Below are 25,172 nucleotides of genomic sequence, written 5' to 3' on the forward strand. Positions count from 1 at the left end.
TGTATCGTCGGATGTGCGGTCGAGCACCGCACGTCCAAAAAAATTTCAAAAAATCACTCTTTAGCGGCGTTACCTGACCGGCGCTAAAGTGCGTAAAAGCGCAATTTTTTTTGCGCTGCTAATCACACGCGCAATCAGTGCCACAAAAAGTATTTGATTTGCATCGAACACTTTACCTGTTTGACAATACACTCGTCTCTCTCTCTCTCTCTATATATATCATAGTCACAAATATCGGTATCCGCTATACCTCGGCATGGCTATTTCTCCTGATATTATAGATTTGGTGATAAATCTCAAAAAAATCTCGAGGCTTAAAAAAATAAAAAATATGTAAAAATATATAAAAACAACAAAAATATGTAAGAAAATATCATGTTTAGATAATAAACTACATATATAATTTAAGAAATAAGTGAAAAATGCAAAATAAAGAAGAAAAACACATTTAAGATATAGAAAATAAATAAAGACAATAACAATAAATTGATGATATTTTCAACATATCGCGATATTTTACCCATACTATCGTTTGCTGAAAATACAGTGATAATATTGCGATATTTTGAAAATATCACTGATATCTGTGACTATGATATGTATGTATGTATATATATATATATATATATATATATATATATATATATATATATATATATAGAGAGAGAGAGAGAGAGAGAGAGAGAGAGAGAGAGAGAGAGAGAGAGAGAGAGAGAGAGAGAGTAATAAGTCGATTGTAGTGGTTGGAATCTCGATGTAAGTTGTTTTGACCCAATCTAACCTCGTAGATGTGTTCAGCTTAGTCGATTTAGCGGGAATCGACCCTTGGATCATATGTTTTAGTTAAAAACATGTTTTTTGAGTCAAAAAATCGATGCAGTCTCAACCGTCCATATTTTCATCACCGGAAAAACCTGTGTACATGTCAGGTTCTGGTGATTCAAAAGCACATTCCCACTAAAAATGTGTAGATCACATCCATGGGGTTTTTTGGACCATTACAAAAGGGGGAGTTTGCTAGGTCATTTCAAATGATTGTAGAAAAAAACTATATATATATATATATATATATTGTATTGGTAATTTTTCATTGTCTGTAGAGGCAAATTGTTCAAATTCGGACTGAAAGTTGTTATACTCATTGCGAGGCTATATTTGGATTCACATTGAACTATTTGTCACTTTATGCAAATGTTGTATGCTCATATAAGAAAGATTGTTCTCATGTATGGCTTGTAGGTTAGCTAGGAAGTTCCATTATATTTTCTTCAGTAAATCAAACTTCCTTTTATCTAGTAAACCAATTTCCTTTGCACCTCGAGGCATTATCTGCTTGGTGTCTGAGTTGTATACTGATATAGTGGTGGATGACATCAATGTTGTAACTATCGTATTGGAAGCCGTATTGATTGGGTTTGAGATATGGGTGTATCATACTGTATCGCAAGATACAAAAAAACTCAAAGTTAAAAATCACAAAAGTTTTGCAAAGATACCAAAAAAAGAGAAAAATCTCTATAAAATACAAAAAAATCAGAAAAAAATCATAGAATGCAATAGAAAAAACTAACATGAATATGAGCATTATGAGTAATTAAACATACACATGCACTGGCAAAACATTGAAAATGAAACTGATAACACTGCTGACATCTAACAAAAATCACAACTCACAAGCATAATTATTTAATATCAAAGTCATACATTACATAACAAAGCCAAAGAAGAAGCATCATAATCTATCTATGTTCATCAATCATGATGAAAACAATATTGAAATGATGGATCTTCTTTTGAGTAATCTTTTCTTTCCTCCTCTTTTAGCTCTGGGCCAACATAATCATTATTTTCATCATCCACTTGAGCCTCCACTAGTTTCTTCTTCTACCCACTCATCCAATATGTTAAGGTTGTCACTACTGATGGGGTCATAGCTGCTGCTCTAGCGTTTTCTTGATTCTTTTTGTATTTGTCTTTAACATTCATATATTAAATTATAATACAAGTATAAATTAAATCTACTAACATATATCTTAATGCTGTCTTTGCTTCAATCTCATGTTGTATGCGAGAAATACAAGATCATTCAATCTTGGGTGCTTAAATCTATTCTTTTCTTTTTGTGGTTGCTATAAAAATGACTAATTTCTCTTGCATTGTGTTGTGTAAAGCTAGATAATGTCGGAGCATCTCCATTAGTCTTGTTTTACCATTGATATAAAGTTTATAAACCAACAAAAGAAAGTAACATATCATGAGAAAATCCTTGGAAGACTAAAGTACATAATTAAATACAATAGTAAATTTCAAATGCAATATCACAAGAACTCCCACAAACAAAACCCACTAAAGGGTCACAAAGTAAAAAATTATATGTTATTGAGAGCGAAAATGCTTGAGAAATCATAAGAATTACATGGGGAGGATCCCCTTATATAGACACAAAATGGGGGCAAGGGGTCTAGTCCAACTAGTCAGTGTTAAAGCCTCTGTATCGGCCCAAAAATAATAATAAAATATTATATCAATCATAATGTGGCACATATTAAAACCATTAAAATAATTTGAAAATAATATTAAAAAATAAATTTTTTGTATTTTTTTACATTTATTAAAAATTAACTGAATCAACTCTGTAGCGTATCGAGATTCTGCCGATAAGGTGCGTATCGTTGATAACATTGGCCCCAACAGCTAGATTGACTAGCCATTGGGACTAGCCCAATGACTAGTTAGGATGTCCCAACAACTACCTATTTAAAAAAATAATAACATAAAAATTAAATATACAAATCTGCCCCTACTAGGCAGTCCCTATTACAAACAAGAAATGATTGAAATATGCCTGATGGGTATTTCATATTACATACATAAAACATACTTATATATATATACATATATATGTATATATATAAATATATATACCAAGGTTGTAAGTAGTGTATCATATCATATCTTAACATATCATAAAAATTTATAATTTTTTAATATTTTTTTTCAAAAATTCTAAAAAATCAAGAAAAAATAAAAAAATAACAAAAAATCATAACACATGAAACAATGATGAATTGCACAAAATACAACCATAAAATCACATATGATGCATTTATGTCTGTATGAGCTACATTAATCAGATATGATAATATTGCATGCATATCTCGGAAGAACAATGCAAAATGTTAAATATCTTGCAATTAAGAACATGCCACAAGACTCATAAACAAAAAATAAAAATAACCAAGTTTGTAAATACTTAAGTGTTAAATGACCAAGTTTTTTGAAAATATATTACATAACCTCAGTCATCATCATCATCATAATCTTCTTTTTCTTCTCCTCCTTTGAGATCCACATCATCTCCAATATCCGTGGGCTCTTCATCATCTACCTCCTGTGTTCCTTCCATGTTGATCCATTGAATGCCATCTTCATTCAAAATGCCTGCTTCTTCAACCCATGCATCCAATTCATCAAAAATTTTCAAATTGATGGGATGAAATTTCTCTTTGTGCCTCTTTGATGATCACTTTTTTATTTTTTTTAAAAAGATATAAAAAATTTAAAATTAGTTGAGTTTTGTATGATATAAAAAACTCTTTAAATAAACACATGAAAATGATAAATAAACTTTATAATTTTATATACCTCTGCCTCAGACGAGGTCATTGAGCCTTTTGTGCTCCAATCTATGTCTTTTTTTGTATGGATTTGCTCATAGACGCTCCAATTTCTCTCGCATCCACTTGCATTACTCGTTTGGCTAAGAATGAGAATGAGAATGACAAAAGCTATCACATTTGGAACATCACTATCAATCGTGACAAGGTTTCACATTGTTGCAAGTCTTCCCATATCATACAATGCATTATCATAAATTTTTATTTCTTTATGAATTTGATCTTGAATGCCATATTCACAGTTCAACTTTTCATTGCAATCTAAAAGTCTTTTTTGACTTCTTTGTCCATTTTAAACATAGTGGAGTATCTAAATGCAAGATTTAAATTATATGCTACAACATAAAGACGTTGATGAAGTTGCCTAATCCACCTATGATCAATGATGTTTCATATAAGCATGTATAATTTTTTCTTCCCATTCATATTATCTCATAGAGATAACCCATAACTGGTATGTCTTCATTGTCAACCAATAAAAACAGCTTCACCAAATGTATAGTGATTTTCGACAACTTCATACATAAATCCCAAAATTCAATTCTGAATATAATATCTATAATTTCTCTTGGCTTTCTTTTTTGTGCATGGGGATATGCATTTCACTCATCTTATAAAAATATTTTGTGTACTATTTTTTACTAGACTTTGCACTATCAAAAAATTCTTAGCAAATCTAGTAACTGCACTAAGAATTAACTCCGCACTACTAGTATACTTTCTCATTAAACTCATAATTTGTGCATGATTGTAAATAAATTTAGTAATTTCTTGGCAGCATTCAACTGTGTGCTGTATCTATTCCATGTCGATGTCCTCAAGCATGAGGTTTATGCAATAGGCTGCAAACGGGGTCTAAAAGAATTACCCATAATTTTCTGCCAATTCTTTACCTGGTACTCTATAATTTGTTGCATTATCAATAATAAATCGAACAATATTTTGATGTTAAACCTCTTTCACAACCTGATCAAATGCTAAGAGCAATACATTAACTGTCTTGGGCGTATAAGACAAATCTATTGACTTCAAAAACATAGTTCCTTTGGGGCAATAGACAAAAAAATTTATCATGGTCCTGTCCACTCATCTGCTATGATGCTACACCCAATTTCTCTCCATGACTGCCTCATCTCATCACAATATGCTTTCACTTCATTCACATTAGTATCTAAATTTTTTTCTCTAAAAGCATGATATGGAGGCATTTTATATTCATACCTGATACTGGTTATGACATAAGCTATGGTTTGAAAATGAAAGAAAGTTGTTGCATTGAAAGGAATGCAAACATCATAAAACCATCTCCTAACTACGACATTCACCTGCTCGATTAAATGTTGAGGAGTCATAGTACTGCGAATGTCGGGTTGCACCCATGGTTGGCATTTTCAGAACTCGATATTAGATTGATTGCTTGCAACTTGGTGACTCGGACGAGTTAAGGTTTTTTTCCTTAATTTAATAAAATTAAATCATAAACATAGAACTTATAAACCCATCCTACAACAATTAAATAGCCTCAGGTCTTAAGACAAAAAAACAAATTAATCATCATATATTAACACCCATAAGCTAATAATTTTAACAAATTAAAATTTCAAAGAACACTAAAACAAAATAACCAAAAAAATGTAGAAAAAAAAACAGATTAATCATCATATATTAACACCCATATGCTAATAATTTTAACAAATCTAAATTTCAAAGAACACTAAAACAAAATAGGAAAAAAATTGCAGAGAAAAAAACCAAATTAATCATCATATATTAAAACCCATAAGCTAATGAATTCATCATCCATGTTTGGGCAAAAACACCCACAAAAGGGAAAGAAACAATCAACAGGATTTGAGCCTGTACTAACAACGTGATGGAGACCCAAATGCCCTAAAAAAGAGGGGTAGAGTCGAAGTTGAACTCAAGTATTGCCCTAGTCAATAGATGAGCAAAACCTAGAAGCGCATCGAGAGAGAGAGTTCCTTTGGCCTTTGAATGGTCAGAAAGTCCCACTGGTCACCGGCCATGCCATGGGAGGTTAAGCACTTGAGGGAGACGCGAAGAGGCAGAGAAGGGGATGAAGGGCGAAACAGGGTAATGTCAAAACCCTACCCCTTTATTTACACTTTTCTTTGTTTTTTTAATGTGTTTTTTACTTAAGTGATTCGGTCGAGTCAACCAAATTTACACAAAAATTGGGTGATTTTTGGTTAGAAACGAGTTTACCCATTATTTTAATTCGGAAGGGTTCTGATCCTAGATGACTCAGTCGTGTCACGAGTTGACTTGATGAGAAATCCAACCATAGTTTCACCCCAGGGGCAGTCCTAGGAGGAAAAACTCTTAATAGCACCTCTAGCTCTACCTCCTCTCAAAGAACTCCCTCTTTTTTTTATGCCTTCGACGACACTACTAGCACCAACCACACCTTTACCTTTCGCTGCAGAACTTCGTACTTCTAATGATATGCTAAGGGTTATAGGATTAGAAGTACGGAGCTCATCTTCGTCATATACATCCACCCAGGGCTGCACATACCCCATTTTTGCCTCATGTCTTTTTCATGTCTTTTTCTCTCATACAAGTGAGTAATTGTTGGCATTGCCATTTTACAGTATCCGTCAAATTCCTCGACATGCAGGCCATAACATTGAGATGTGTCTTGGCTAAATGATGTTTCAATCGAGTGATACCACCCAAAAAAATATTATGATAATAGTTGCACTCGATTTTCAATCAGTTTCCACTCATTACTTGAGTGCCTCATTGCCATGCTGGATCATCTGATGTCATCTTCTCCCAAAAAAGCTTGATAAGAAGCAAAAAATAGGAATTTTTACCTTAATCCACTTTCTTGAGTGGAAAAGTAGTAGAAATGAACTCTTGGGAAAACTGCAAAATCCCTCTCCCTTGCGCATGGATCAGCCCCCAAATTGCTGTCACGAGTAGTAGGGTGCGTGGATACCCTTGTAATGGCCTCTACACAAATGAGGAAGTCATCTCTCAAGAGGTCTTTAAAACCAAAAACGACAAGTACGATTCGGCCCTTGTTAAAGTGCGTCAAAGGTGTATCATATGATACATTGTATCATACGATAAAATACAATACACTGTATAGTACGGATTCCAACACACTCCATAACGAACTCCAAGAATCAAAACATTATACATTTGGACACAAACATAAGAACTAAAAAGACACACATGAAAATGTGAATGAATAACTTCATTAATAATGAACATTAAAAATACAAAAAGAAAATTACATTCAAACCTCACTACAATACACTTAAAACACTCAAAAGCCTAATACTACCTATGACTTTCTCACTTTACAAAGCACACAGCCACACCCGCACCCATTTATAGAGAAGAAAGAGAGGAAGAAGTAGTAGAAGAGAGGAAAGGAAGTCCTCTCAATAGCCAAGGGAGGGACCTAGCCGTTGGGACTAAGTCAATAATAAATAAATAAATAAATATATATAATATTATAAAAAAATATAATATAAATATATACATATAGTATGTATATAAATATATATATACATATATATGTGAACATATACGTGTATACTATACTATATACATAAATATATATATGTACAAATAATAATATACATATATATATATAAATTAGTAAATGATACATTAATCTTAACATCTCTCCTCAAACTTACAGTGACTCACTGCAAGTTTCAAATACAAACAAAGAACCCACTACATAAAATATTATCATGTTCTTCCATAAACAAATTCTTGAAGGGGCTTCTAGATCTTCATTGATATGCTCATAAGGTCTCTAGAATCATAATAGCACCAATACTTTGAGAACCTATAAATAGAGCAAAATAGCAATCCAACTAGAAATAACTATATATATATTATGGAGAGAGGATGGTCAAGCATGCCAAGAGAATCAATACATATAGAAAATATTTGATAAGACACTAACAATTTTCAACGTCAAGATCATTTAAAGTAAGAATTAATCTTGAAAAATCATTAATTTCAAACAGGATAGTCATTGAGAGTCTCTTCTTAATAGATAATTTTAAGAAATCATAGTTCTTAATTCATAATTGCATATTATAAAAAAGAGATGGATGCATAAAATATCTCAAAGATAAGTTCATAAATCATTAATTACTAAAAACATTCACGAAAACATGCCTCTATCACGCAAAGATGATTAATGCATAAAAGATATAAAACATGGATTTTCAAACAATACCATGAATATATAACTCACAAAGGAGAATAAATTACAAATCATTTTTACACAGTGGAAGATGCAAGAAATGATTCCAATCATTCAATAAAGATTTAAGAAAAGACAAATACACATCAATTAATTATTACATTTTAGAAGCAATATTAACCACACAACTAATGCATATATGAATAAACCATGCAATAATTTAGAATCAATGAAAAAAATCACTTATGGACAAATTTTTAAGAGATAACAACTTACAACAAGTATAAAAATATTTAAAATCCCACAAAGATCAAGAAATGTTTAGACCAAGAAATCTCACAATGGAGATTCATACCAACAACTCACAAGATGAGTCACAAAAAATCTTTCATTAACATATGCATATGCTTTGAAAAAGCATTAATTAAATATATGCAAAACAATCAATCGTGAAATAAATTTAAGATATCCTTGATCATGTAATCAAAGCAAATTTAATGCAAGATGCATGAAAATATTTAAATAACCATTTCTCATACAAGAGCAAGTGAATTTAGAAAATTTACCTGCATAACACAATGAATGATATTTGCAAATCTTAACACTAGTTTGACCACCTCTACTAGACTTCCAAACCTAAAAAATCAAGTGTATCAGCTACTAGAACAAGTGGTCAATTATAATGTCAGACATGGGCTAAACAAACACAAGAAAAGTGTGTATAATCAATGGGTGCACATAACTCACCATATTGAAAGCATCTCTTGCCTACATATAATGACACTCAACATAAGTGTATCAGTGACTAGAACAAGTGCATAATCACAATGCCACTAATGAGCTAAACATCTCTTGTCTACATATAATAATACTCAAAACAAATGTAGCAACAACTAGAGCAAGAGCATAATCACAATGCTACTAATGTGCTTAGTGTTGTGAAAAGCGTTGAGGTGTAGCGAGGCGCTCCACCAAAATCTGAAGCGATGCGTAAGCCTCGAGGCGCAAAGCGTAAGCCTCAAATTTTTTTTTTAAACTTAAAAAAAACTATAAAAAAGATCTAAAATTATAAATAAATAAGAAATGCTTTATTGATGAAGCGCCAACCAACACGAAATAAAAAATCTCAAATAAATACGAAAAAAATATGAGATTAACATGTAAAAGTAACATTAATGCAACAACTTGATCTATATAAGTATCTAATTGCATAAATATGAGCATTCATTCAATAAAAAACTAACATTAACAACAAAATGCATATTAGCACTAACAACATCATGTCATAATTAAAAAATGCATGTTAACATTAACAACCAAATGTTAATGTATTTGTCCAGAATTCTTCAAAATGAGAGTGTTAACATTCAAAATTACAGCTGAAAGTCTCAAAAAACATATAAATGGCCAATAGCTCTATGATATGAATTGGGGCATAGGCTCTTGTTGTGTCTCGTCGTCATCAATATTTAAGTCTTCAATATCATCATCTGAAGAATCCATATAAATAGGTTCTTCTTCATCTTCATTCTTTGACTCTTCATCATCTACACTTTCTTCATCCACGTCCTCAATTACTTCTTTTGCTTTTCTTTTTCCTTCAATAAAAAATCATGTGTTAAATATTTATGTTATATAATTAAAAAAATACATTTATATTCATAGCTAGGTAAAAGGAATATAACTTTACCTCGATCTCTTGAAGACATGTCTTGCCTAAAAACCACTTTGTGAAACATGAGGTGAAGTGACTTTTTCAATAGGCACATGCTCAATGACATTTATGTCGAAGTTCAGATCCAACCATGAATCCTCCAACCAATTGGGATCACTTGGCAACACTGGATCTTCCTTCTCCACAATCCACTCATCGTCTGAGTCTATATGATCTAGACATATAGGGTCTTTGGTAGCCCTACTCTTCAATTTCTCTCTCTTAATTTCATATTGTACATTATAAAAACCAATGCGTTCATCTTCTCTTGTTTAAGTGTATTCCTTTGTTTTGTATGCACCTATAATTTCAAATCATTGATAATCACATATAAGATAATTAAACATATAAAAATGTATTTCAAAAATAAAACACAAAGTCACAAACCAATGAGAAAGTACTCCAATTCCTCTCACAGCCCGATACAGTGCATGTCAAACTTAAAATTCGAATTGCAAAATTCATCAACTCAGGATTTTCGTGCCCAAATGAACTCCACCAATCAGCTGCATTCAAATAAAATAATAAAAAAATGCTAAAAACATTAAGAATGTCATAATTAACAAAAACATAAAAAAATATTGACAAATAACAACATAATTGCAAACTTACCAGGACTTTTTAATTTTCTTGTTGTAACAACTGCCTCTCTGCCAAACAAGCCCTTCGCCTTTTTAAATGCATCGATTTGTGTTGTAATTTTCAATCGAATATTTGTATCAGAAACTAATTTTTCAACACAATCATAAAAGCCACCCATAACTTCTCCATCAGGGTTGAAGTTGTCAGCATAATGAAAATGTGGATTTAAATAATAGGCAGTTGCATGCAAAGGCTTATGAAGTTGCAAGTCCCATCGTCTATCAATGATATCCCAAATAGGTTTATATTTTCTTTCGACATTGTCAAGGTTTGAAGCAATTTCCTCCTTCGCTCTATCCATTGCCTCATACAAAAATCCCATAGCAGGTTCGTCTGCATCAACGAGTCGCAACACTTTGACGAGAGGTAGTGTAGCTTTAATTGCATATGATATGGCAGCCTAAAACTTATGATCATTAAGAACAATACAAAAAATGTTCTTAGCATCAGATTTCTTATAGTAATTAGATGTTCTAAAATTTGAAGATAAGAACATTGACTTTAACTCTTTCTTATAACATCCAATACTATGAAGTGTAAGATAAGTCGCAACACTTTCACGAGAGTTAGTGTAGCTTTAATTGCATATGATATGGCAATCCAAAACTTATGATTATTAAAAACAATATAAAAAATGTTCTTAGCATAAGATTTCTTATAGTACTTAGATGATCTAAAATTTGAAGATAAGATCATCGACTTTAACTCTTTCTTATAACATCCAATACTATGAAGTGTGAGATATGTTGTGGCAAAACGAGTGACTGCTGGACGCAGAAGTTCTTTCTTCTTTGTGAATTTTCTCATTAAATTTAATACCTATGCATGTTTATAAATGTATCTTGTAATTTTTTTTGCCTTTTCCACTGTATCTTTAAAAATTGATATCTTTTCAATATCTTCTAACATAAGATCCAAGCAGTGGGCTGCACATGGTGTCCAAAAATATGTTTTTCCTGCTGTTAACATATTTCCAGCTGCCACATAATTTGGTGCATTATCTGTAATGAATTGCACCACATTACTTTCACCAACTTCTTCAAACAACTTACATAAATTTGCACAAGTTTTTTCCATGTCGTTGATGTCAATGTTCTTAAAAAATACTGTCTCAGATGAGTTGTTCTTAAGAAAATTAATTAAGTTTCTTCCTTTCCCATTTGTCCAACCATCTGCCATAATACTGCAACCAACCTTTGGCCACTCTTTTTTGAACTCTTTTAAAATTTCATGAGTACAATCTACCTCGTCCTTCAAAATCCACGTTCCGATCTCGTGATAAGAAGGCAGTTTGAATCCTTGTCCATAATTTGCAATAGCTTCTACCATTGCACCAAAATATGGACTGTTGCAAAGATTAAATGATAAGGCATTTGCATAAAAAATCTACCAATGGCATGAAATACATTTTTTCTTTCATTCCTTTTGAAAGCAGTGTTTATTGTGGTTTGTCGTGCTTCTTTGTTCACAAAAAGGTCCATATGACCAGCTGCACTTATTTTTGCATTACTACCTGATCCACTAGCTTCTTTATTCACATTATCGCCGGTTGATGATCCAAAATAAACACTTCTCCCTATATCCAACTTATTTTGTTCTAACTCTTCTTTCTTTAGCCTCTGATCCTTTAGATGATTCTGAAAAAATCTTTTCACGTCAGGTGGAATCGCTTCGCACATGCTTACACCATGCTTTGTGCCAGCTAAGTGATGTTTTAGCCTATAGATGCCTCGTGTAGTCTGTTTATGACAGTAATTGCAAATTACATGTCCTACGAGTTTGGGATCTTTAGTAGGATTTGGAACTTTAACTCCATGATCCCATCCTACATCTTTTGCCATTGTTCAACTGCAAAAATACATAACACAAAATATATATTAACATCAATCCTAGAAAAAAACATAATTGACGAGAAAAAAATAATAAATATAATTAGGTCAGTTTTTTAATTGGGTCTCAAAGTTCATTCAATAATGCACACTTATAGCCACACACACACATAGTAGAGATAGAGTGGAGGTGGTTTGGATCCTAGATTTCTTCTCAAAAACAAAAAGAAAACACCAACCAACTCCAAGGCACTCCAAACAAATTTTGCATCGATTGAAATGAATACCATCACAAAAAAGCACCAACAAAAAACAAAAAATATCCTTAAAAACACAAATAAAACACCAACGAAATTTGTCTTCCTTTTTTTTGAAGAAAGAAGAGCATGTTAAACCAACAAAATAACCATCCCTAGAATTCAACAAGAAGGTATATCAAGAACTTCTCCGGAGATCAACCCCAAGAAATTGTGAAAATGCCGAAAAAAAACATATATTGAATATGCTAAACAGAGGTCACCATTATGTTCGAATATTTCAGATGCTTAACATAAGAAAGGGGGAATATATGGAAAATTCCCAATCAGAGGACTGAGATCTTTTGATTCCAGCAATTCGACAGGGATAAAAAATACATATTTTAATGAAACTTAAAGTATCTGAATCAGATGAGTTCACACAAATCAACACCAAAAAAAAAAAGATGAAACTTAATAAAAAGAGGAACCCACTAATTCTAATGAACGAAATCAGTCAACAGGGGAAAGAAAACATAAAAAAGGGGGAATATATGGAAAATTCCCAATCAGAGGACTGAGATCTTTTGATTCCAGCAATTCGTCAGGGATAAAAAATACATATTTTAATGAAACTTCAAATATCTGAATCAAATGAGTTCACACAAATCAACACACAAAAAAAAAAGAAAAGATGAAACTTAATAAAAAGAGGAACCCACTAATTCTAATGAACGAAATCAGTCAGCAGGGAAAGAAAACATACCAATTACATTTAAAGATAAAAATGGTATCATTTCATTCATATTTAGATGCAAAATAACATAAAAACAAAGGAACATATTGTTCAGAAACAAACACATCTACGTATAAATCACGAAAAGCAACTAGAAAGAAAGACAAAGAAACAAAATAAAAAACGAAAAGGGTAGAAGAAAACCCAGAAAATCGTTACCTTCACCGGAACTTTACCTGTTAGAAAACAGAGAACTTTATCTGTCACCGGAAAACGCAGAGGTCGCCGGCGGCGAGTGGTGGCCGGCGACAGCAGTGGCGGCGGCGAGTGGTCGCACGGCAGTGGCTGTGAGTCGCTGGCGCAGCTGGTCGTCGATGCCTTCTCAGCAGAGGAAAGAAGAAGGTGGAAGAGGTGGTGGCCGACGGCGAATGGTGGCCGGCGACAGCAGTGGCAGCGGCGAGTGGTCGCACGACGGTGGCTGTGGGTCGCCGATGCCTTCTCAGCAGAGGAAAGAAGAAGGTGGAAGATGCGATGATCGGCGACGGGTGGTGGCTGGCGGCGAGTGCTGGCCGACGATAGCAGTGGCGGTGGACAAGAGGGGATGGAGTGGAGAGAGAAGGGGCGAGGGCTTTCCCTCGCCCCGAAGCGCCTGTGTCTTTTCTGGGTCGAACTCGGGTCCGGGCCATCCGATTTTTAATGCACGCCTCACTTTGAGGCGCGCCTCGCCTCAAGGTGTACACCTCAAGGCGTACGCCTTGAGGCTGTTGCGCTTTTTAAGTGCCCCTTAAGGCGAAAAGGGCCTCGCCTCGAGGAGAGGCGCACTTTTTGCGCCTTGAGGCGCATTTTTAACAACACTGAATGTGCTAAATATCTCTTATTTACATATAATGACACTCAAAACAAGTGTATTAACGACTAGAGCAAACACATACTAATGGGCTAAACAAACACACAAAAAGTGAATCAGTGTTGTGAAAAGCGTTGAGGCATAGCAAGGCGCTCCACCAAAAACCGAGGCGAGGCGTAAAGCGTAAGCCTCAAATATTTCTTTTGAAAACTTTAAAAAAATTATAAAAAAATATCTAAAAATATAAATAAATAAAGAAATGCTTTATTGATGAAATAACAACCAATAATAAATAGAAAATCTCAAATAAGTACTAAAAAATATGAGATTAACATATAAAAGTGACTAAAAACTGATTACATAACTGGAAAATATATGAGATTAACCAAAAAAGTTAAAATATTCTAAGAAACTGATTACATAACTGAAATAACTGGAAAATATATGAGGTTAACCTACAAAAGTTAAAATATATGAGTTTATTCTAAAAAATATGAGATTAACATATAAAAGTAACTAAAAAAATGATTACATAACTGGAAAATATATGAAATTAACCAACAAAAGATAAAATATACTAAGAAACCGATTACATAACTGGAAAATATATGAGATTAACCAACAAAAGTTAAAATATATGAGATTATTCTAAAAAATATGAGATTAACATATAAAAGTAACTAAAAAATTGATTACATAACTGAAAAATATATGAGATTAACCAACACAAGTTAAAATATACTAAGAAACTGATTACATAACTGAAATAACTGGAAAATATATGAGATTAACCTACAAAAGTTAAAATATATGAGATTATTCTAAAAAATATGAGATTAACATATAAAAATAACTAAAAAATGATTACATAACTGGAAAATATACGAGATTAACCAATAAAAGATAAAATATACTAAGAAGCTAATTACATAACTGAAAAATATATGAGATTAACCAACAAAAGTTAAAATATATGAGATTATTCTAAAAAATATGAAATTAACATATAAAAGTAACTAAAAAACTGATTACATAACTAGAAAATATATGAGATTAACCAACAAAAGTTAAAATATACTAAGAAACTGATTACATAACTGAAATAACTGGAAAATATATGAGATTAACCAACAAAAGTTAAAATATATGAGATTATTCTAAAAAATATGAGATTAACATATAAAAGTAACTAAAAACTGATTACATATCTGGAAAATATATGAGATTAACCAACAAAAGTTAAAATATACTAAGAAACTTATTACATAACTGAAATAACTGGAAAATATATGAGATTAACCTACAAAAGTTAAAATATATGAGATTATTCTAAAAAATATGAGATTAACATATAAAAGTAACTAAAAAACTGATTACATAACTGGAAAATATATGAGATTAACCAACAAAAGTTAAAATATAGTAATATACTAAGAAACTGATTACATAACTGAAATAACTGGAAAATATATGAGATTAACCTACAAAAATCTTGTTGTAAAAAAATATATATATTTTTTTTGCGCCTCAGGCTTGTGCCATGAGGCACAGAGGGCCGCACCTCAAGGCGAGGCATGTCTTTTGCGCCTCAAGGTGTATTTTTTATAACACTGAAGTGAATAAACATTTCTTATCTACATATAATGACACTTAGATAAGAGGTATAATAAGAGGGAACACACGAGGTAAGAGAGCTTCTAATGAAAACAAACTAGTGGTTTAAAAAATAGATAGCCATCATGGATAAACATAATTATAAGCTTTCATAATAAAAACAATGGCCAAAATCAAATCAGTGATACAACACACTCACATAATTAGAGATCAAACAAGTGCCAGTTAGAGTCAAATTACAAGTTGACAATCTAAACTGACATAAAACGAGATGCACATAACTCACCCCAACAAACATCTCAGATTCAATAATGCCAAGAGAAATGATACATCATATAAAATTCTGTAATGGGCAATAACAATGCCATAAGAAGGCAATAAATACTCACGGACATCAATTTCCAAATGAGTGAGTTCATATCGAATAACCGATTTGAGAAGACAAAGTTTTAAATCAAATCAAATAAAGGTAGATGAAAAACTTAGCATGAATATAGTGCAATTATATGCATAATCAATGTCAATTTATGCAATCACATGCAATGCAACATAAGATGTTATATAACAATTTTCACAAACTTGAATAAGCAAATAACGGACAAGAATCATGCCCTATATTAGCAATCTACATAGAGGTGATGAAATTATAAAGTTTGAGAATCCTTCAAATGATCATAAATCCACCAATCAAGTTCACTAAGGCACATCATATACAAAAGATCTAATAAAGCTCAATAAGGAGACAAAAATAATGTATATGATCTTTAAAGAGAAGCTTCTAAGAAGTTAGATCTAAATCATAAGTCTACTATAAGACAATTGGAAACAAACATATATATATATATATATATATATATATATATAGAGAGAGAGAGAGAGAGAGAGAGAAGTTTTAATAATATATATAACTATCTTCAATCATAAACCCACATATATATATATGATCACATTAAACAATAATTTTTTTTCACAATGCAACAAATAAAAAATATCTAAGAAGCATAATATAAAATATCAATACACAAGTAAAAACCACTAGGAGTTACAAGAGTGCATACGTACCCAAAACAATAAACCATGAATGGGCAAAAGCACATAAAGCTACTAAGGGCTAAATGACAAGCATACAAAAGTAAGTTTTTAACAATCCTCAAGAAGAAGCATAAACACAAGAATCCACTAAGAAAAAATATAATAAATGATAAACACATTTAATATTACAAAATATGCATTTGAGTATACGATGACAAGTCATGCTTATGCCATTCAATAAAGACTACTTGAGCATATACCTAAAAATGCCTTAATCCATTACATGTCATTAATTTGAAAATAATTGTACTTAATAAGGTTTATAATAGAGCAATATTACTCAAACATACATAAAATAACACATTCACATGATAAAAAAACCTTATGAGAGCATAGAAAACACATCTATGTTAAAATAGATCACACAATATACCTTTAAAATTCATGCTTGATCACATCACAATATAATAAAAAAATCCCAAAGATAGTCCGTGCATACACATACGTTAAAAAACATTCAAACATAAAATTTAGTAGTTTGCCAAACATGAAACACATAAGATTTTAAGAAACCACATAATTTGCAAAATATAATTTTTCACTACACATATCCATAATCTAAGACATAAATTTCATATATAAAAACACAACAATTTCTGCATATTTTTAAAAAAACATTTATTTTCAACATAACCCTTTTAAAAACACTTACCATACATATGAAAATAGAGAAGCCAAAGATACATACCGGAATGCAAAATTCTTGAAACCATAGCATTCATTAATACAAATTTTTTCCAAGACCCCGATGCCTTGCCCTGATGCCATGTCACAAAGTGGTATGGATACCAATGCACTCCATAATGGATTCTAAGAATCAAAACATTATACATTTGGACACAAACATAAGAACTAAATGAATAACTTCATTAATAATGAACATTAAAAATACAAAAGAAATTTGCATTCAAACCTCACTACAATACACTCAAAAGCCTAATACTACCCATCACTCTCTCACTTTATATAGCACACACCCATACCCATTTATAGAGAAGAAAGAAAAGTAGTGGAAGAGAGGAAAGGAAGTCCTCTCAAGAACCAAGGGAGGGACCTCCCAACGGTTTGGCTAGGTCCCAACGACTAGAATTCTAGATGTTGGGACTAAGTCAACTTGTTTGACTTAGTCCCTATATATATTTATAATAAATAAATAAATATAATATATTTATATATATTATAATATATATATATATATAAATAAATATATATATATATGTGTGTGTATATATGTGAACATACACATATATACTATACTATATACATAAATATGTATATGTACAAATAACAATATACATATATATGTATGCATGTATATATACACATACACACACACACAAAAAGGATACATTAATCTTAACAGATCCATCCTAGTGCAATCTCTGATCAGGGAGTAGGTTTGGTTTGGATCCTATTGGTTTCCTCTTGGATTCTAGCCTGATTTAAAATCCATTCATGCAATTTTTATTCAAACTTTGTGGACTCATTTGCCCTAACTTGGACCTACCTAAGTTCATCCCATTAAACTTGGAGTTTGACTAGTATCCAGTTGAGTCCTTCTTGACCCACATATTTTTGCCAAGTCAAGGTTATCTGTATTTTTATCATATCGGTTACCATTGAAAATGTAACTTATTATAATTTTCTATTGATTAATGGTTCCTAAATTATAGGCTAATTCCTAAAGTGGTGCCACTCGACAAATTTTTGCAAAACCTTGAGCCATCTTAACCACTAGATCTGAGTAGATCTAATGGCTAGGGAGTGTGCATGCATGCGTATGTGGTGCGGCAATCAATAGTTTTTAATATATTTTGGTTTGTCTTAACCAAAGAATGTTAAGATGAAGCATTCACTTTGTATTCAAACATATGCTTATGATTATGATTGCTCTTGCAGCTATGGTAGAGTTGATGAGATGGTGTATTTTTCTAGCTTGAAGGGACACTATGAGACTGTGGTTCATCATTATATCCAGGTGTTGTTTTGCCTTCTTTATTATTGGCATTTTGTTCATTTGTATTGAGATAATCTTTTAAATATGTTGTTAGAATTTGGGCGGATACTGTAATTTTTTTATTATAAAAGTACCTGTATGTGGCTTCATTTGTATGTTTTTAGGTCATCAAACAGAAGATCAAATTGGCATATCATCAATATTTTGTGAATCAGTTAATTTGGTGGTTTGCCTAATACATTCTTGCCATTGCTTGTGAATCCAAAAGTTACTTCTATTTCTTAGAATCTTTCAGTGATACTCTCTAAACTTTTTTGTGCCACATAGTTTTGTTTTTCAGACAAATCACTCTTATTATATATGAATTTAAGCTCACGTCTTATGACTTCTTTCAAACATGATGCCAGAAAACTTCTCCAAGTTCTTCATTTGACATGAATGAGCTTAAGTTTCCACTCATGCCTATATTCCTCTTAATTAAGATGTCAAAAATATATTAATAATGTCATTTTAAGTCCTTTTCATAAAGAGAAAAATTACTAAATTCCTAACCAGTTCGAAACTTCTTAGTATCTTAGAGAAATTGGTGGACTTTATGGTTTGAGTTTGATGCTGTGAATGACCTTGAATCACCTGTCAAAATAATGGAGAGGTTGTTTCCTATACTTTGACTAAGTCCCACATGGCAAGGTATTCTTTTTCTTTTTTCAGTGAGAGAATGAATAGGTGTCACTCTCAGTTACAAGGACTAAATAGACAATATTTCATGACCAATTCTATTCAGACCAATTCACAAAATATCACTGTGAGGCCATTTCTTAATGGCACATGCTCTAATATCAGACCGTGTGGCCAAGTGCACGAGAGGAGGTTCAAAGGACTTCTTCCCTTGAATGTGCTCTTGTTATACTCCGTCCAAGTGAACCACCACATTGAGAGAAGGCACCATCTTGTTTGCCTTCTGCATAAGCCCGAACCCAGGAGCAGTGTACACAAACATGAAGCGGGTGTGAGGGGTAGGGAAGTACCGGGCCGTGCTAACTGGAAGAGCCTTTGAAAATGTGGTCGGAACCAAAACAAATGAGTAATTGATTCCTTACCTGCTTAGTGCATATAACAGTAGCTAGCTATATGCAGGCCATGTTTATTTACATGGCAACATTTTTCTTAGAATATATTTCAGAGTATGCCAACAGTTAATCTAGCTATATTCCGGCCCTATTTCTTTACCTAGTAAGGTATTTCTTAGAATCTATTTGAGAGTATGCCAACAGTTTCAAACAGCTAGAGTATTACGGTAATAGCACTACTAATCTTCATTATCCAACAATCTGGTCATAGTCAATGTCGTGTTCTTGATGGTTTTTTCTAATCTAACATTGTTTTTTAATGCTTACACTCACTTTGGAATTGATCTGTCGACCCACTTGGAGCTGATGAAATTCTACCTCTTGTTCTAGGAACAATAATGCATATTATTCACTGGTGTGAGAAACACTTGATTTTAATGAACAGGCAATTTTAGGTGAAACTACTAATAAGATATGGTTCGTAGTGCTGTTGGATCTTTCATATGAAGTCAAAAAGGGCATTTCTCTCATGAAATCCCCTCCCTTAGTTCTCATTACGTCACATAGGTGCGGGTCCGAATGTGGGTGCAGCGATGCAGCACTTTAAAAAAACTTGGGTGTGGGGGTGCAGGGAGGTTATATATATATATATATAAATGTAATTTTTAACAGTTTTAAGTTAACACTAATGAAATAAAAACAAATGAGCGTCGCCCCTCAGGAGACTGTGTCGTTGCCTCGCGACGTTGCTGTTGGATTAGTTGTTGGTTCAGAGGGGTGTAAGTATCGCCCCCTCTTCAGAACTCAAACGATAACTGCTTTCGCACATTTGTGAAGAGTACTATGGTGCCGTGTATAGGGTGGTGCCCGAAGCTGTGTCTTGGGCTACGTTGCTACACTTGAGGTGGTGCATAGGGCCGAACATCCGTCTAGGCAGATGCACATGGGGTGATGTGCAGTGCCAATGATAGTTTCGACAATCACACATGGGATGAGGTGCGGGGCTTAAGGCCATTAGGCTGGCCAGGTTGGGTTCGCCTGACATATCATGGCTGGTGAAAAATTAGCCCGTGACAACTGGTATTAGAGCAGAATTATTTATGGTGATGCTGCCGATGACTGAGTAGCATGTTGTGCGCTCTTGTGTGGTGAGACATGTCGAGGCCGGCGGTGTTTACAAAATTTGTAGTGGTGAAGTGAAGGTTGTTTCTGGTCCAGGTCTGGTTTCAGAATTGCTGGCTTGATGGGTTGCTATCGATGGCCGAGTAAGTACACTGGATGCATGTGTGGTGTGTGTGAAGGGGTGCTTGCGAAGTTTGCAACTTGAAAATTTGATGACTGTATTTTAAAAAAAAGTAAAAAGACCCGTATCTTTGATAGAGGAGCATGGGATCAACACGTTGCTTGGGGGACTTGACATCACGTGTTGGGCCATGGGCATGCTATTGAGGTGCCAGTGTAGGGAGTTGCAAAGCGGTCAATTCTTGTGTTGGGGACTTTTACTTGTTGAGATGAGGTGGATTACCCGATGCTGAGAGGAGCATTATTGGAATTTGAGTGTTGGGCGAAGCAAACTATGACACTGTTCGTTGAACTCAGGTGATGGTTCGACTTCCTTAAGTGGAAGTAGTTGGTCATGCATCCTTTAAGACGTTGGTTGAGGTAGTCTTGAAGCGTCCAAGACAACAAAGAGCCGAGTGATGGAGCTTAGGAGCAAGACAAAGTCCCTGATTGACCCAGCCCATACATCATAAAATCCTTTTATATATATATATAAAATTTTTCTACAGACTGTGCATACAATAACACATTTTTTTTCAGCCCATACCCAGCCGACCCTTGTCGGCTGGGTCTAACAGCGTATGCATAGGCCTGATCCGGGCCTGTGTATGCTGTCAAACCAAACAGCATAACACATCAGAAAGAAAAATATTCTTTTTTTGAAACAGGTGAAAAACACAGAAAAATATCTATATAACATAGTGGATTCTTAAATCCACTGTTCCGCCATGGATTTCCATCAAGCACATGCATGGAAATCCATCTCTACCTGATCCCTCAACCATTTCACATAGAAGTACTCGTACCTTATAACCGACGCTTGAAAGAAAAGCCCAGGGATGTCATGTCGAGGAACAACTCAATCAGGCGTCGTCGGAGGTGTCTGCAATCAATTTTTCCTTTAGTTAACCCTGAACTTGCCAATTTGTGCGCAAGGCAAGGTGTCCCACACTAACTGCTCGTGCGAGACACGCGAAGCCCCCTTGGTTTCACCGAAAAGGGGAAAAAATCAGGCAGCGCCCATGCTCGTTGGCCTGAACAGAAGGGAGAAAAGGGGCGGCAGGGGCCTTCGGTCCCCTGCCGACCCTCGGCAGAGCCCCATGATAGAGGCGGCAAGGGCGGCAGAGGCACTGCCGGCCACCTGCCGACCCTCGGCAAGCCCTCAACGAGGGGAAACAAAAAGGGGAAAAGCACGGCAGGGGCCTCCTACCGACCTCCCGACGAACACAGCGAGGGGGAGAGGGACACGACAGGGTCACCGACCTCCTGCCAGTCTCCCGACCACCCCAATTGAGCAACAAAATGTGAGAGAAAGAACCAGCAGGGGGCCGTCGGCTCCCTGCCGGCCTCCAAGCAAACTTTGAGACAGAAAGGGGAAGAGTCGCAGCAGGGGGGTCAGCTCCCTGCCAGCCTCCTGAAATATGCAGAGAGGGGGAGAGAAGAGCGGCTTACCTGGAGGACTGGCGTCGTCGGCCGACGTCGATGGCTGTCGCACGCAGGGAGAAGAACGAGAGAGGGGGGGAAGAGGCTGCGTGATGCCTCTCCTCCCCCCCTTTCGATTTCTTTTAAAAGGGCAGAGAGTCGGGCAATTACGGGGTTCACTTAAAACCCTACCGGGTTACGGATTCGGGTCGGGTCCGACCCAGGTCTGAGTGCTTTTAAAAGATTTTTTTTTCTTTAAAATATGGGTTTTACAATTGTGATCATCGCAAAATTTTCTTCTCTGTGTTTCCTTCTCTTTTCCTTTTTAACCTCTATTTCCCTTTTTTAAGGGGAAATAAAAGACAGAAAAAGAAGAGATAAGAGAAAAGAAAAGAACAGAAAAGAAAAGAAAAGAGAGAGGAACTCTTCTGCGAAGGTCTCACTTGACCTAAAATTTGAAAATATTTAGAAAAATTACTCGCCTCCATTTTGAAAATTTGCGGGAAAAATGGAGAGACGGGATTTGCTCGTCGGTACGAGGTTCGACCGTTCCTGGCGCCTTTACCAGGGGTAATCGAGCCAAGGATCGAATTTATGCCTTTTTGCTTTGCCTAAATAATATCCAAGATTTTATTCTAAGTCTAAAATGCACAAAGAATCATGCTTGTGTAATGCAAATGCAAAAATGTATGCTTTTGAGAAAACACTTTTTGAAAATTTGAGATTTTCCAAGTGATTCTGAAATAAATGTGATAATGGAGTGAAGAAATGATTTTTGAAAGTTGAATCTAACTTAGAACTTGAGATAGATCTGAAAAGATGTTTGAAGTTCCAGAGTTGGGAAAATAAATCTAGAATTTGAAGCTGAGAAAAAAAATGAAGTTTTAAAGTAAAAAATGGACTTTTAATTTTGAATCTGGATTTCAAAGTAGAGATGAAATTTGAAATGAAATTGAATTCCAAATTTAAAGTTTGAAGTCAGGATGGAGTTTTGGATTTAAGAAATCCAAATGGAATTTGAACATTGGATTTAAGAAGTCCAGATGTGATTTGAAAATGAAATTAGTTTTGAAATCTGGAAATCAAGATAGAATTGGATTTGAAATCTAGAATCCTAAATGGATTTGGATCCGAAGTCTGGAATCCAAAATGGAGTTGAATCCAGAATCAGGAATCCTAAATGAAGTTGGATCCGAAGTCTGGAATCCAAAAAATGGAGTTGGATCCGAAATCTGGAATCCTAAGCGGAATTGGATCCGAAGTCCGAGACCCAAGATGGGGTTCGATTCGAAATCTGGAATCCTAAAATGGAATTGGATTCGAAGTCTGAGATCCAAAATGGTTTTCGATCTGAAGTCTGAAATCCTAAATGGAATTGGATCCGAAATCTGGAATCCAAGATGAAATTGATTTTTGAAGATCTGAATCCAAAGTAGAATTGGGTTCTAAATTTAGAACCCAAGATGGAATTTGGATTTTTGAAGATCCAAAATGGGGCTTTGGAGATGGATCTGGATTTTGAAAATCCAGATTTGAAAAGTGGGCTTTTAAACTTTAGGGAAAATCGGATTTTGAGATTCAGAATCAATCTCAAAACCTTGATTTTGAATTGAGAATCAAGACTCAATCTTTAGATAGCACTTTAAATATGAAGAATAAGTTTGATTTTGAAGTTTGAATTTGAAATTTAGAAGATGAATCAGGAATTTCAAAGTTAAATTGAACTTTGAAATTTGATTTGAAATGTTAAATTGAATTTGGAATTGAACCCTGAAAATGAATTTTGGAATTCTAAAGTTGAATTGAACTTTGAAATTTGATTTGAATTGGAATTTTGAATATAAAAATGAATTTAAAATTTCAAAGTCAAATTGGACTTTGAAATTGAATTTTGAATCTTAAAATGAGATAGAATTGAATTTATAAATAAGAATTGATTTGATAAAAATAAAGAAGATATTTGAAGAATTATCTCAAAAATCACTTGGATTTTGAAATAAAAAGAATTTTTGAAAATATGATGTAATTCTATCTTAAATGATGAAATGAGTTGAAGAATTTTGAAATTGAATTTGAAAAGCATATTTCATTCTTTAAATGAATTGAAATAAGATTGAAGATATAATACATCTCTGACTATGGTCATAAGATGTTTTATATAGTAATCATATTTAAATTCAAGTGAAGAATAAAGCATATTTTGGTGCTTTTATAGAGTTTAAAATGAAATTAACTCTCAATATATCCTGACTATGGCCATTGATATATTTTTTTGAGTTAATTTTAAATGAAACTCTGATAAAAGAAGAAAATATAAAAAAATATGATGATTTTTGAAAAGGAATCTAGTGTGGATCTAGTGTTATTCCATAAAAGATGAAAATCATAAGTTTTGGTCACATCCTGACTACGGCCATTAATGCAAATCGTCAACTTAGGATTTTATTACCTTTTATTAGAATGGTGCACGTGTCATTCGTGTTTCCATTCATGAATTTTTAAAAAATAAAAGGAAAAATGATATGAAAACAAGTAATTTATAATATTTACAATGCTCATTCATTCTATCTAAGCTGGAAATATAAATATTCTCATTAGTATCTAGCGATTACAATTTTGAATTTAATTTAAAATTACGAGTCTCTAATTCTAAGAAGGAAAATAACAATTTTCTTGTATTTCCTGCAAAGCAAAGCGAGTTAGTATGAATAAAAAAAGAGAGAGATGGCAATATTCTATGATGTCAAGGAGGCAAGTGGTGAAACGAATTTAGGATACATGTGAGATGCACATAGCCAAATGCATATGAATATGCATATGAGAATATGTATGCCTAAACATGCATGAAAGTGAAAAG

General features: G+C 33.6%; 1 protein-coding gene across 1 annotated transcript in view; it reads left to right on the forward strand.

Annotated features, from left to right (window-relative positions):
- The window catches only part of LOC149814650 (zinc ion binding protein), a 165,112-nt gene that overhangs the window by 58,302 nt on the left and 81,638 nt on the right, over positions 1-25,172 (forward strand). Inside the window, exon 14 of the mRNA XM_089990096.1 lies at positions 18,485-18,563. Coding sequence (XP_089846222.1) covers positions 18,485-18,563 — 79 coding nt within the window. The remainder of the gene's footprint in view (positions 1-18,484; positions 18,564-25,172) is intronic.

Source organism: Nuphar pumila, chromosome 15 (genome assembly GCF_984573655.1).
Source record: "Nuphar pumila chromosome 15, dmNupPumi1.hap1.1, whole genome shotgun sequence".
NCBI classification, from domain to species: Eukaryota; Viridiplantae; Streptophyta; class Magnoliopsida; order Nymphaeales; family Nymphaeaceae; genus Nuphar; species Nuphar pumila.